This window comes from Saccopteryx bilineata, chromosome 1 (assembly GCF_036850765.1).
Source record: "Saccopteryx bilineata isolate mSacBil1 chromosome 1, mSacBil1_pri_phased_curated, whole genome shotgun sequence".
NCBI classification, from domain to species: domain Eukaryota; kingdom Metazoa; phylum Chordata; class Mammalia; order Chiroptera; family Emballonuridae; genus Saccopteryx; species Saccopteryx bilineata.
In genome coordinates, this window is record NC_089490.1 from 89,895,581 (window position 1) to 89,909,238 (window position 13,658).

The 13,658-nt window shown below is 54.8% G+C and overlaps 1 protein-coding gene across 2 annotated transcripts; it reads left to right on the forward strand.

Annotated features, from left to right (window-relative positions):
- The first annotated feature begins 1,098 nt into the window (after window positions 1-1,098).
- Window positions 1,099-9,564, forward strand: SSTR3 (somatostatin receptor 3). Of its 2 annotated transcripts, XR_010729211.1 has the most exons (4): window positions 1,099-1,762; window positions 1,966-2,125; window positions 6,575-8,884; window positions 9,083-9,564. XR_010729211.1 is itself a non-coding variant. In XM_066258999.1 (3 exons), exon 3 carries the CDS (start codon window positions 6,611-6,613, stop codon window positions 7,886-7,888), a length of 1,278 nt encoding a protein of 425 aa, XP_066115096.1. In that variant the 5' UTR covers window positions 1,099-1,762; window positions 1,966-2,125; window positions 6,575-6,610; the 3' UTR covers window positions 7,889-8,915. The 2 variants fall into 2 exon arrangements, 1 of the variants encoding a protein (XP_066115096.1); XM_066258999.1 differs by lacking the exon at window positions 9,083-9,564 and having other exon boundaries at window positions 6,575-8,915.
- Window positions 9,565-13,658: the final 4,094 nt, after the last annotated feature.

A 13,658-nucleotide genomic window follows, 5' to 3' on the forward strand; every position in this document is an offset into this window, starting at 1 on the left:
TTACCTGTAAACCAGACACACTAATACTGCTCGCCATGGTGGGCATGGTGGCATGAAGGACGAGAACGGGCCTGAAGCAGCTCACTATTGATAAAACAGCCATCATTACTAATTACCCTTAGGTGTTTGTGATACATTGAAGGAGAATCTTAGGATTGACTGATCTAGTCTAACCTCCCCATGATCCCAGTGAGGAAACTGAGGCCCAGAGAGGGACGACTCACGGTCACATGGCAAGTCAGCACAAGCTGGGCAGGTGTCCAGGGGCAGCCAGGCCTGTGATCAGGCCCCAGAGAGAACATCTTAGAGCTAGGGACCAAACCCACACACAGGCTGCTGGTGCACAGCCTGAAGTCAAGAATGGATTTCACAGATGACCACTTGCAACCTATTTGAGGATGGGAATTTAACTTTGAATTTCAATTAAGCCAAATATTATTCCCCCCAAAAGAATTCTACTCTTAGCTGTAGACCTATATTACAAAACATTGTTCTCAATTATTACTATTATATTTTGAATTCTGTCAATTTACGAAGAATGAACATTTGGTTTCTCCATATTCGATTTTGTATCTTGGCCCCCAGAGCCTGCAGTATTTGTTCTACCTTCTCCATCCATGCCTCATCCTGCCAGGGGCTCTCCAGACTCAACCAGTCTCAGGGCTAATGACCCCCACCTGGCCTTCCTCTGTGGCTGGTGTCTAGCTTATAGCTGTTGAACAGGACTTTGGACCCCCATTCCAATGCTCACCCCATGCTCTCAGCCCTCTTTGTGGCACTGCCCAACCACACACCCACCTGGTCCCGGGACCTAGCTGTCACCCTAGGAGAAATGTGCCATGGTGGCCTGTGGTGGGGGTGCTTGGCCCCTGGCTCTTAGCCCCCAGCCCCCCTGAGCTCCACACTCTTCTCTCCAACCTTCTGTGGGAGCCAAGGCCAGCGTGGGTGGCTGAAATCTCCCCGGTAACAGGGCCTCCCCCCACTAGCAGCCTCCTCCCCTAACTTGCCTCCCTCCTCCCTCACCCTGCACCTGCTCTCTGGCCCCTGGGCCCCTCCTCCCAGCCCCTCCCACACCCTCACTCCTCCGGCTCCCTCCTCTCCTGGCTCTCCATGTCACCATCTGTGGCACAATCCTTCTCTGTCACTCTCTCTGCCACCCCCTCCTTCTCCTTCTTCCTTCCTCACTCTCTATCCCTGCCTCTCTCTCCGCATCTCTCCCTCTTTCCCCTTCTCTCTCTCTCTTTCCTCCTCCCTTTCTTCTCCCTGTCACGTATTTCTCATCACTCCTCCTCATTCTGGCTTTCCACCCACTCACTGTCCTCTCTCTCTCCCTTTCTCTCTCTCTCTCCACCTCCGATCAACCCCCCCTTTCCCTCTATCTCTATTGGCTCCTTTTAATCCCCTGTTCCCCATTTCTCTTCTTTTCTTGGGAGGCTTCTCCCTCCATCCCCACCCTGTGCTCCTGCTTGCAGACCCCCATCTGTGTTCCTACCCTCCAGGACGTGTCCTGGAGATGAGGGGTGACGCACCGGGCACCAGTGGGAAGTCAGAGCTGGAGACCAGATGGGAGAGGCTCTGTGGGCAGATGTGGCCACCGCGGGCGTAGGAGGGGGCCTGGGCTGCAGTGGTCTAGAAGTGGGCACTGTGTGGGGACGCCGGCTAAGGGGTGCTTTGGAGGCACCTGGGGACTGTGCAGGACGAAGGGCCAGCAGAATGGTAACCAGCTTGGCAGCAAGGAGGGGACCCCTCACCCCACAGACAGGTAAGGAGGCTGGGACTGGGGTTGGGACCCAGAGGATAGGGTCCTAGAGTGCCTGCCTCTGCCCAGGATAACTTTGGGAGGTTGGGGCTGGCAGCTGGCAGAGGATGGGAAGGTCCAGGGAGGAAGGAGGCTTTCCTGTGACCTCTTGGTGGGCTGTGGGGGTGGGGGGACATTAATCTTGCAGTTTTGTACCATGATTCTAGAATCTTGGAATCACAGTGCAGCAGACTGTCAGGGCTGGACGGAGCCCGGTGCCTCCTGTTGCTTGGCCTCAGCTCACGCGCCAGCTTTGCCGAGCGCCCTGCCTGTGCTGGGCACTGTGTTCAGCATGCTTCCCTGTAATCTTCACAACAACTCTGCCAGGTGGGTACCCTGGTCAGCATTTTCATAGAAGGACACGGAGGCCCAGAGGAAGGAAGTGACTTGCCCAAGGTCACACAGCAGTTTGGCATCATCACTCTGTGGCAGAGTCCAAGCCCTAACCTAGGGCTTGTGAGGTATGCGCCTGGGGTTGGAGTGATTCAGTCCACAATGACTAGCACGATCTGAAGTCTCTTGGGGGAGGGCCCAGGGCAGCAGAGGACAAGCATAATGCAGTTGGCTAGGAGCCATCAGCCTTCATTGTCTAGGGCTGTTTCAGTCCCTAATTCCTTCAAGCCCAGGGCCTTCAGGGAAGCCAGCAGGGCCAGGGGATACTGACGGTATCCGAGTAGACAGAATTGGGTTTGCATTCTGATCTCCTGCTCACCAGCTGAGGGGCCCTGTGCAACTTACTGAACCTCTCTGAGCCTTAACTTCCTCATCTCTAAAAACTCTCCTTCACGGACTCTGTGAGGATTTCCTGTGAGTTTGAGGTCTCTCTTCAGCAATGCCCCACTTCACTTGGAGCTCTACTCACTAAACTTCTTGGCCTATTCATATTTCCCAATGTTCTGGATACTGTATTAGGTGCTGAGGTTAAAGCAATAAATAGCTCAGGGTCCCTGCACCCAAGGGCCAGCAGTCTAGAGGGGAAGGAGGTGGGGCACAGACAAATGCAGAATCATCGGGGTGTCTGGTATCCCTGAAGCATGGTCCTGAATTGCTATGGGGCTCAGGGCAGCCACTCATCCTCCCTGGGCTCCCATCCCTCCGAACAGTCCTCTGAGGAGTCCACCCCCAGCTTTCAGGCAAGCTGTGCCAAAGATAAACCAGACAGGGAGGCAGAGCCCCTCCTCCCCCGGGATGAACTAGATCATGCACAGGATTCCAGCTCCTTAAAGAAAAGGCGCAGTGAAATTGCAGGTCTGGCTGACTCCCCTAGAAAGCCATTATTTTTCTACCTCTGGCACCCTAGCCAGTGAACTTGGACGGGGGAGATGGTCCCAGACGTAGGTAGAGGCAGGGCACCTTGTGAGGGGGCAGGGGCTCTGGTAGAATCTTGCTCATCCCTGGTACAAAAGCAGGGCCTGGCAGGTCTTCTGCATTCTCACCGGGATCATGTGTGTTAGCATGTGTGTGTGTGGGTGCACAAATGTGTGGCTGGATGGTGGGGAGAGACTGTCTTCAGAGCTCACCCCCAAGGCTTCCCTGGGGGCATCTGTCCCTGCAGCCTGGCACTCAGGTCTGCCCAGCTCACTGCTCCTCTCCTGAGAGCCCAGCGCTCTCCTCCCTCCTCCATCACTGGGCAGGATTGGCCACCAGTGGGATGCTGTAAAGAGGACCTGCGCACAGGGCAGCAAGGTGGATGGGTGGTGATGTAGAACTCCCTGGCCGAGGAGGCCAGGACGCTAAGGTCCCAGATTCCACAATTCCAAGTCTAAAAAGGGCTGATTCTGCTATTCTGGGACTCTAACATTCTCTGATTCAGGGACACAGAGTCTAAAAATCTATTTGACTCTCCCATTCTGTTCTAAGAATCTAAAATGCTATTTCTAGGCCTCTAAGAGCCTAGGGATTTGGGTTTATGATCCTAATAGTTCAAAGTCCCAAGGAGCAGTGAGAGCTCTGAATAGGCTGGTGGGAGAGCTGGATGCCAGCTGGGTGCCCTGGCCAGCTGCGATGCTTAGACAAGTGCCTTCCCCAGGCCTGGCTCAGTCTGCCAGCCTGTGAGGTGCAGGTGAATGGGAGATGCCCCCCCCCCCAGCCCTGCCCCTTCATAGCTATGTGACCAGAGCGTGTGTTCCCGGTCTGAATGTTGGGAATGACAAACGCTGATGCCTTCCTCATAAGACCCATAGGATGCAGCAGGTCGTCAGCTTAGCCTGGAACCTGGCAGTTGGACTCAGTGGCAAAAGCTGGCAACACTGTTAGGACTCCATGAGCCCACTGTCCAGAGAGCCCCTCCCTTAGTGAGGCTGTCCCAGGCTCGGGAGAGCAGATGGGGGCTAGTGGCTGAGGACAGGCTGGGGGTCTCTCCCTGAGCTTAGAGGAACAGGGAGGGGGGTGCTCTGAGCCCGGCCAGCCTGGGGTCTCATCAGGAGCAGCCACAGCACAGCCCTAGGGGTATTTTGCCATTTTTGGCATTGCGCCACCTGGTGCTCAGAGCCCTTAGAAGCCCCAGGTCATTAAACGGGCACCCAGCTACACTTGCCCACCCAGAGACGTTTTCTCTGAGCTGGGGTACCTCCCCCTTCCAGGAGTTTTGCATCTGGAAATGGTGTCCTGATAGGGCAATGTGAACCCCAGGTTCAAACTGGTGGCATTTCAGGCCCAGTGTTAGGTTGGATAATTGGGGGGGGCATTAAGAAGAAAGAGGGAGGTCCAGGCCCACAGGAGGTTCCAGCTTTCAGCTCTGGACCTCCTGAGAGCCAGGAAGTCCTGCTGAGGGAGGTTAGCAAATCCTGAGGCAGGGCCCTTTCCCAGCAGGGCCTGAATTTCCACTGGTAGCCATTCGCCCTCCCTTTGTGTTAAGATCTGTCCACTCTGGTTCCCCCACTTCATTTGGATGATGCCTCAGACACTGGTGCAGAGCTTGTGCTTGTGTGAAAGGAAGAGTTGGGAGACAAGAGGAAGGTCCAAAGGGGGTAAGAGTGTCTCCTCATTTAGGAGAGTCAGGTCTAGGAGGGGAGCCAGGAGGAGTCCCAGCTCCTCATCGTGCACGGCAGGTGTGACAAGAAAGGTGCTATCAGTAACTGGGAATGCTGGCTCCCACTGTGCTGGTGGGCATGCTCTTGCTGGCACTTTCAGACCCATCTGAAATGTCCTTTTCTCAGGGAAGCCTGCAGTGCTAGGGCTGCAGTGCTAGGGGCAGTGGCTGTTCTTGTGCTTACCTCCAGTGTATTGTGAATTTCCCTACCACATGTCTCTTCTTGGGGGAGAATGGCCCCAGCGACCCAACCCTCAGGTTCACAGCCAGGGTCTTTGCCAGGGTGAAGTGGGGTGGGTCAGGTAGAAAGGGTCCCCAAGGGCTCTGACTTACAGGGGAGGGGATATCCCTGAGCCTGTGATTCTTCATCTGATGAAAGCTCTGGGCTTTCAGAGTTTGGGATGTTCATAGATACTCTGAAGTTTATCTATAGACCTGAGTAAAAGGATAAGGAGGTGATATGCAGCATTCTTTTCCAATAAGAGGGCTGAGACCGGTCGGTGGGTATCTTAGGCCGTCCAGGCTCCTATAACAGATTACCATAGGCTGGGTGACATATAAACAATAGAAATGGATTTCTCACAGTTCTAGGGGCTGGGTGTCTGAGATTAAGGTGCTGGCAAATTTGGCATCTGGTGAGGGTCTGCTTCCTGTTTTATAGATGGTCATCTTTTTGCTATGTCCTTACACGGTGCAAGGTGCAAGGGAGCTCGCTGGAGTTTTCTTTACAAGGGCACTAATCCCATTCCCAAAAGTCCTACCTCTTAATACCATCACACTGGGATTCAGCATGAATTTGGTGGAGGGGCATATTCAGTCTGTAGCAGTGGGTGATCCAGTTGGTGATCTGCTGGCTGGGACCAGCATATGTAGAAAGGGCAAGTGTTGTTTTATGAAACAATATGACTTCGTTATGTAAAATGCACTGGCAGCAAAAATATTTGAAAAAGGCCCTGGCCGGTTGGTTCAGCGGTAGAGCGGTAGAGCATCGGCCTGGTATGCGGGGGACCCGGGTTCGATTCCCGGCCAGGGCACATAGGAGAGGCGCCCATTTGCGTCTCCACCACCCCCCTCCTTCCTCTCTGTCTCTCTCTTCCTCTCCCGCAGCCAAGGCTCCATTGGAGCAGAGATGACCCGGGCGCTGGGGATGGCTCCTTGGCCTCTGCCCCAGGCACTAGAGTGGCTCTGGTCGCGGCAGAGCGAAGGCCCGGAGGGGCAGAGCAGCGCCCCCTGGTGGGCAGAGCGTCGCCTCTGGTGGGCGTGCCGGGTGGATCCCGGTTGGGTGCATGTGGGAGTCTGTCTGACTGTCTCTCCCCATTTCCAGCTTCAGAAAAATACAAAAAAAAAATATATTTGAAAAGTGCTATATTTGTAAAGTAAAGGGCATATGTGGTCATCGGCCAATTGAAGGATCCATTGATTCCTTTATTGGACATTTGTGTAGCTCTCGCCCTGTGCACAGGTGAAGGGACACAAGGGGGCACAAGCCACTGCTGGTAACTGACCTTTGGAGCCAGGCAAGCCCGCATCCTCCAACACACCTTAGCGATGGTGATACAGAGTGGTCACTCTACCTCTCTGAGAGTCAGTTTCCTCATCTGAGAAGTGGGGACACCTTGCTGGCTGTGCAGTGAATAATTGGTGCATGTCAAACCCTGGCCGAGCCCAGGTTCAGTGTGATGATGGAGGGGCAGCTGAGAGAAAGACGTCCTCTGCCATGACCCACTGTGTCCTTCATCCTCCAGGCCAGTCGCTGACTGCTGACCACCCTCTCCTCAGCCATGGACACCCTTGGCTATCCTTCATTGGTGCCAACAACCTCGGAACCTGTGAACACCTCCTCATCCTGGCTCCTGGATGCCACCCTGGGAAACGTGTCCACAGCCCCAAGCACGGCTGGGCTGGCCATCAGTGGTGTCCTAATCCCACTGGTCTACTTGGTGGTGTGTGTGGTGGGACTGCTGGGCAACTCACTGGTGATCTACGTGGTCCTGCGGCACACGGCAAGCCCGTCAGTCACCAATGTCTATATCCTCAACCTGGCGCTGGCTGATGAGCTCTTTATGCTGGGGCTGCCCTTCCTGGCTGCCCAGAACGCCCTGTCTTACTGGCCCTTTGGCTCCCTCATGTGCCGCTTGGTTATGGCTGTGGATGGCATCAATCAGTTCACCAGCATCTTCTGCCTCACGGTCATGAGCGTGGACCGCTACCTGGCGGTGGTGCATCCCACCCGCTCGGCACGCTGGCGCACAGCGCCTGTGGCCCGCACAGTCAGCGCGGCTGTCTGGGTGGCCTCCGCCGTGGTGGTGCTGCCTGTGGTGGTCTTCTCAGGGGTGCCCCGGGGCATGAGCACCTGCCACATGCAGTGGCCCGAGCCGGCAGCGGCCTGGCGAGCCGGCTTCATCATCTACACGGCTGCTCTGGGTTTCTTTGGGCCACTTCTGGTCATCTGCCTCTGCTACCTGCTCATTGTGGTCAAGATGCGCTCGGCAGGACGGCGGGTGTGGGCACCCTCGTGCCAGCGGCGGCGGCGCTCAGAGCGCAGAGTCACACGTATGGTGGTGGCTGTGGTGGCACTCTTTGTCCTCTGCTGGATGCCTTTCTATGTGCTGAATATTGTAAATGTGGTGTGCCCGCTGCCTGAGGAGCCTGCCTTCTTTGGCCTCTACTTCCTGGTGGTGGCGCTGCCCTACGCCAACAGCTGTGCCAACCCCATTCTGTATGGCTTCCTCTCCTACCGCTTCAAGCAGGGCTTCCGCCGGGTTCTGCTTCGGCCTTCCCGCCGTGTCCGAAGCCAAGAGCCCCCAGCTGGGCCTCCAGAGAAGACAGAGGAGGAGGAGGAGGGAGAGGAAGAGGATGGAGAGGTGGGTGGGGAGGAGGGGCCAGGGGAGCAGGAAGAAGGGAAGGAGATGAATGGCCGGCTCAGCCAGATCGCACAGCCTGGCACCAGCAGGCAGGAGCTGCCGCCCAGCCGGGTGGCTGGCAAGGAGCAGCAGTTCCTACCCCAAGAGCCCTCAGCTGGGGAAAGGTCGGGCCCTCTGCACATCAGCTGTCTGTAGGGGCCTGTGGAGGGCCAGGGTGGCCTGAGGACAGAGCAGAGGCTGTGGGTGCACGTAGGGCATGCTGCCCAAGGTGTCAGGGCCCAGCGATGGGAGGTTCAGATCCCACTGCTGCTGAGACTCGCACACAGTGACTGGAGAGGCCGCTTCCCCTCTCTGGGCCTCATGTTCTCCTCTGTGACTCAGGGATGGAAGTAATCCATCTAGACAAACTCTGCTGGATAAGAAGACTGGAGGGCCCTTACTGCTGGGCTGACCCTCCTGAGTGGGGCCCAAGTTAAGGAGATGGGTGCAGACTGGCTCTCCCCTTCAGAGACAGAGCATCCTGGTAGATTGGCCTGAATCTTGGCCCTCAGAGCGATAAACCAAGGCCTGGGTTTCCTGGGCTCAAAATCAGGTTCATAGGAGGGGAATTGGGGCCCAGGTTCACAGGGAACTGGACCAGGGCCCCAAATAGAAGAAAGCCTTACCCTGTGGCAGGGAGGGGTATGAGACTGCCCAGGCCCACAAAACTCTCCCCTACTTGCTGCAAGGCCTCGAGCCAGCTCTCTCTGGACTGCAGGCCTCACCTCAATAACCTCCAGGCTCTCTTGACCCAGAGGGTCAGGCCAGGACTCCTGTGCTCCTGGATACCAGGCAAAGAGGTAGGTTTTCCAAGAAGCTCATTAAATCTAGCTGCATAGCCCCTTACCGCTTGGGCCCTTCGGAGTCCCTGAGTCTCATTTTGTACTTGTAATTTTGTATTGCTTTTCTTAAAGAGGTATTCCAAAATGCATAAACTTAGGCCACCCAAAGCCTAGTTCAGCCGCTGTTGAAGGCAGCCTACAAATCCCCAAAGCAGCTCACTTTGTGTCCTGTGGCTGGTGGAGGGTGGGGGTTCTCTGGGTCTTTGAGGGCTCTGGGAACCTCCTCTTAGGAGAAATCATCCCTGTTCCTTCCCTCTCAGCTACCAAGGCAGGGATCTAATCCAGGCAGACTGGCATGGAGAGGCAGAGGGTCTAGGGCAGCGGTTCTCAACCTGTGGGCCGCGACCCCGGCGGGGGTCGAACGACCAAAACACAGGGGTCGCCTAAAGCCATCGGAAAATACATATTTATTATACAATACATTTTTAAATAAAATATGTATTTCCGATGGCTTTAGGCGACCCCTGTGTTTTGGTCGTTCTACCCCCGCCGGGGTCGCAACCCACAGGTTGAGAACCGCTGGTCTAGACAGTACTGAGAGGAGGAGGGTGTGGAAGGGAGATGAGGAGGGAGAAGAAGCAGAACAAGGAGGAGGGTGGAGGACAGATCTGTCCCATGACTTTGGAGCTGTCCTTGGCCCCTCTGGACTGAGCTCACTTGCTACATCAATGAATCTGGATTGCCAGGCTTGGCTTACACCCCCTTCTTCATCCTGCAACCTCTCTGTATCTGGCTTTTTGGGGTGAGAACATGAACAAAGGGGAACGTGGGGGTTAGAGGCCAAGGATCAGGGAGGCAGGGCTTAGGGGAGTGTATGGGGTGCAAGAGAAGACGGCCCCTTGGCATTCCAGCATTTCCTGGCTGACCCTCCCTTCCTGATTCCTGGGGCAGGTGGGTTTATTCTGTGAGGGTGACTTGGAGGCCCCTTAGGGAAATCTTTTGCTGCTTCTGCCCCTAGCTCTTGTCAATAAAGATGGTGACACATGACAAAAGCCATGGTCTGAACCAATTGCTTTGCCAGATGTGGTGCGTCTAGATGAGCGTGCATGGTGGGTGTGTATGGGCGTCATCTCTGTCAGGATGCTCCCTGTATCCATCTCTTAGCTCTGTGTGCCCAGGCCTCCCAGAGCCTTGATCCTCCAGGGGACATGGAAGAGGCCTCTGGCAAGCCTCAAGCTATAATCTTATAGAACTTGATACAAAAGCAGTAGATATACTCTCCTCCTGTGTTCAAATCTCAAATCTCACGGAAGGAAGCTGATTGGTTCCAATTAAGTCACACGGTGGCCCCTTGGACCAATACAAGGTGATCAAATGCTGTGATTACCCAGGTGTAGCTCATGTGACCTTCCTGGAGAGAAGGTAGGACTCCGCGATGAACAGCCTGGCCTGACCAGTGGGGTGGGAGGGGGACAGACTACCATGGTAAAGAAGGCCAGCCAGGCAGCAGTGATAGCAGGCTGCGATGGGGGTGGGGGGTGTAAGCACAGCTTAGGTGCATAGTAGGTGCTCAGGGCATCTCAACTGTATCTGTGGGGACCAAGCGCTGTGTGGGAGTGGTACCCAGGCCAGGGCGCTCTTCTCCCTCTGTTAGATCCCACAGCCCTCGAGCTTCCCCACCACAACGTGTGCCGCTGGTTGCACATGCTTATGTACACATGCGTGTGTGGCTGTGCCGCTAGCCTCACCCCTCCAGGCAGGTGGCACATCTGTGTTTCCAGGGCCTGGCAGCACCGTGGGCCCTCCATGTGAGTATTTGGAATAAATGAACAAACAAGGAGAATTTCATTTCACAACTCCAGGCAGCAATTTTCACATTGCGACTCTAGCCTCCTCTGAATTAGTACATGCTGACCTTGAATAAATGGGGGATGGGGAGGAGCTGGGCGACAAAGGAGCTTATATGGGGTTTGGGGCTGGAATCTGTGATTATGGGATCCCCAAGGACTGTAGGGTGAAGGGGGTTCCGGCGTTGTGAGGCTAAGCACACAGGAAGGGGTGGTGATAACCCTCCCTTCCTGACTCCTCCTCTTCACACATCTAACTTGCTCATACCCAAGACCTTCCCTTGAACTTGTCTCTCAAAGGTGGTTGCCAGGCAACAGCCCATGGCCACCATGCTCTGGACCCAGACTTCATGCCTCAGCGTCAGCACAGAGAGGATCTGAGGGGCTTGGCCACCCCTCTAGTAGGGGTGGCCAAGGCCCGAGGGCTTCAGGCACTCCTCACCTACAGGGTTTGGAGAGGCAGAGGCCGCTGTCCCTTGGGAAGGTGACAGCCTGACACAGAAGAAAACACTAAAAGTGTGAGAACCATGGACTGTAATGTGAGGGGCTCTTTCCAGAGCTGCTCAAGGCCACAGTCCCCCCAAGGTCTCAGGGCACTCCCCTGTCACTGGCTGGTCCCGGTGAGACTCACAGTGAGTCCCCTGGAAGGCTGTGAGGGAAATGCATCCTCTAACAGTTCACTAACTTCGCAAAGATTTCCCTGACCTTGGGCTGGGGCTACCGGGGAGGACAGCACCTGGCTCCTGTGCTCCGGGCACTCGCAGGCTGCCGCACAAGTAAATGTATCACTACCCAGTGCCGCGGGAAGAGAAGCTGTTCTGGGGGAGCATAGCTGCGGGGAAGTCAGTGGTGGGCTGCACTGGGAACAGGGGATTGGACATTAGTGTGCAGGCAGAGGGACCCGCCCATGCTAAGGCCTGGAGGCTGGAGGAGTGCAGTAAATGAAAGGCAGAGGCGAGGCCTGATTCAGGGACAGAGATTGGTGTCAGACAGGAACCTCCTAGACGGTTAATTCCTGTTGTGGGTTGAATTGTGTCCCTCCCACTCCCCAATGCATATGTTCAGGTCCTAAACTCCAGTACCTTGGATGTGACCTTATTTGGAAATAGTGTTATGGCACATGTAACTAGTTAAGATAAAGTCATACTAAAGTAGGGTGGGCCACTAAACCAATATGACTGGTGTTCTTAAGAAAAGATTTGGCCTGACCAGGCAGTGATGCAATAGACAGAGCGTCGGACTGGGACACGGAGGGCCCAGGTTCGAAACCCCGAGGTCGCTGACTTGAGCACGGGCTCATGTGGCTTGAGCATGGGATCATAGACATGACCCCAAGGTCGCTGGCTTGAGCAAGGAGTCACTCGTTCTGCTGTAGCCCACCGGACATGGCACATATGAGAAAGCAATCACTGAACAACTAAGGTGTCACAATGAAGAATTAATGCTTCTCATCTCTCTCCCTTCCTGTCTGTCCTTCTCTCTGACTCTCTGTCTCTGTCAAAAAAAAATGAAAATTTGGATGCAGGTCTGTGCATGGGAAAAATGCTGGGGCAATGCTCCTACAAGCCAAGGAACACTAAAGATTGCCTGCAAACCACCAGAAGCTTGGGAAAGAGGCCTGAACAGAGGCAGCCCTGCCTGATACCTTGATGCTGGACTTCTAGCCTCCAGAACTAAGAGAAAGAAATTTCTGTTGCTTAAGCCACCTAGTTCGTGGTGCATTGTGAGGGCAGCCCCAGCACACTAATACAGTTCCCTACCTGCACAACAGGGACAATGACCCCTCCACTCCTGGCTCTCATTCTTCCATTCAACAATTGTTCACTGGGCAGCTGCCAGTGCAATGTGCTGAAAGCAGAGAACTACAAGGCTCGTCTTTCAGGAACCAAGACAAGAGAGAAAGGGAAAGTTTTTAAGCCCCTGGACTCTGGAATTGCCTGGGTTGAATCCCAACTCACCCATTCACTACCAGTTCATTTCCTGTGGGTCAGTTTCCTCTTCTCTGAGATGAGGATCAAAGCAGATGTCTCTATTATTGGGAGGTTTAAATGAGTTAATACTTATAAACAGCTTGGAACACTGCCTGATGCATCGTAGGTGCTATGTGTTAAATAAACATGAGCAATGCTTTAAGCAGGAGCAAGAACCCATCCTGGGATCAGGGTGGATGTCTCCTCAGGGGGTTACAGCCCAGCTGAGTGTTAAGAGGGAACAGGAATTTGTGCACAGGAAAGGAGGCGTGGGAGACATTTAAGGTACTGAGAACTGCTCTCATCCATTTTATAGGTGAAGACAGTGAGGTCTGCGTAGGCCATGTGACTTACCCAGGGTCACAGGACCAGAGGTAGGAGCAGGAACCCTGTTTTCCTAGCCCCCACCCCAGTGCCCCATAGTATTTTAAAACTACAAAAATGAGAGCCGGGTGTCAGGATTGATGTTGGGGGTGGAGAGAGCTCTGAGGCCTCTAGTGCCAGCTGCTTGGTGGCCACTGGGAAGTGGCAGACAACACCCTCAGGCCAGACCTAACAGGCACGAGGGGCACCCCCAGACCCTATGGGATCCCAGTCATCCTACAGGCCCCACCATTCTCCAGTGAGTGGCAGGCCAGGGCAGTGTGCACACGGGGTGAGTGACGGGCACATTCCTGTGTGTGTGAGCTGTGAGCAAGGAGGGCAAGACCAAACTTCACTTTTTCACAGGCTTAGAGAAGCTGCCCGGGCCACACCTGGCATTCTCCAGGGTCCTGGACACTTTGCGTCCCGGCTCAGGCATTTGGGGACAGCCTGTAGGTAGTCAGAGCCCATGTCCTCTATGGCCACCTTGTTAAAGGTGAGGAGAAGGAGGCCTGCCGGGGGTCGTGACCTCTTTGTACCTCTCTGTCCTGCCTATCTGCTTTAATGACCAGGAAATATGTCAATATTTGCACTTGGGAACTGCTGGTCCTGTCACACTTGGTCAACATGTCCAGACCTGTTTGGTTCGGCCATCTGTAAGGGGAGGGTTGCTTCTGAGCTCTGGCCTCCGGCTGCTCTTCATACAGGGAGGGTTCTTCCTCTCGGGCTGTAACAAATGGCAGCAATTAGAGGACAAAGCAAACACAGTGCCCATTACAGTGGCGCTGAACTCTCAGCCACACAATCAGGTTGTAACCCCAGCACCACCCAATTAGCTCTGCGTATCTCTGAGTTAGCCTGGGAACCTCTCGAAGCCTCAGTTTCCTCATCCACAAAATGGGCTCCATACCCGCATCTCACAGGACGGTCACAGGATCCGGAAACAGCGGATTGGCCCCTCCGA

Bases quoted from the DNA above. Each gene is read 5' to 3' on its own strand.
- SSTR3 (XM_066258999.1), top strand. From the start codon at position 6,611: ATGGACACCCTTGGCTATCCTTCATTGGTGCCAACAACCTCGGAACCT.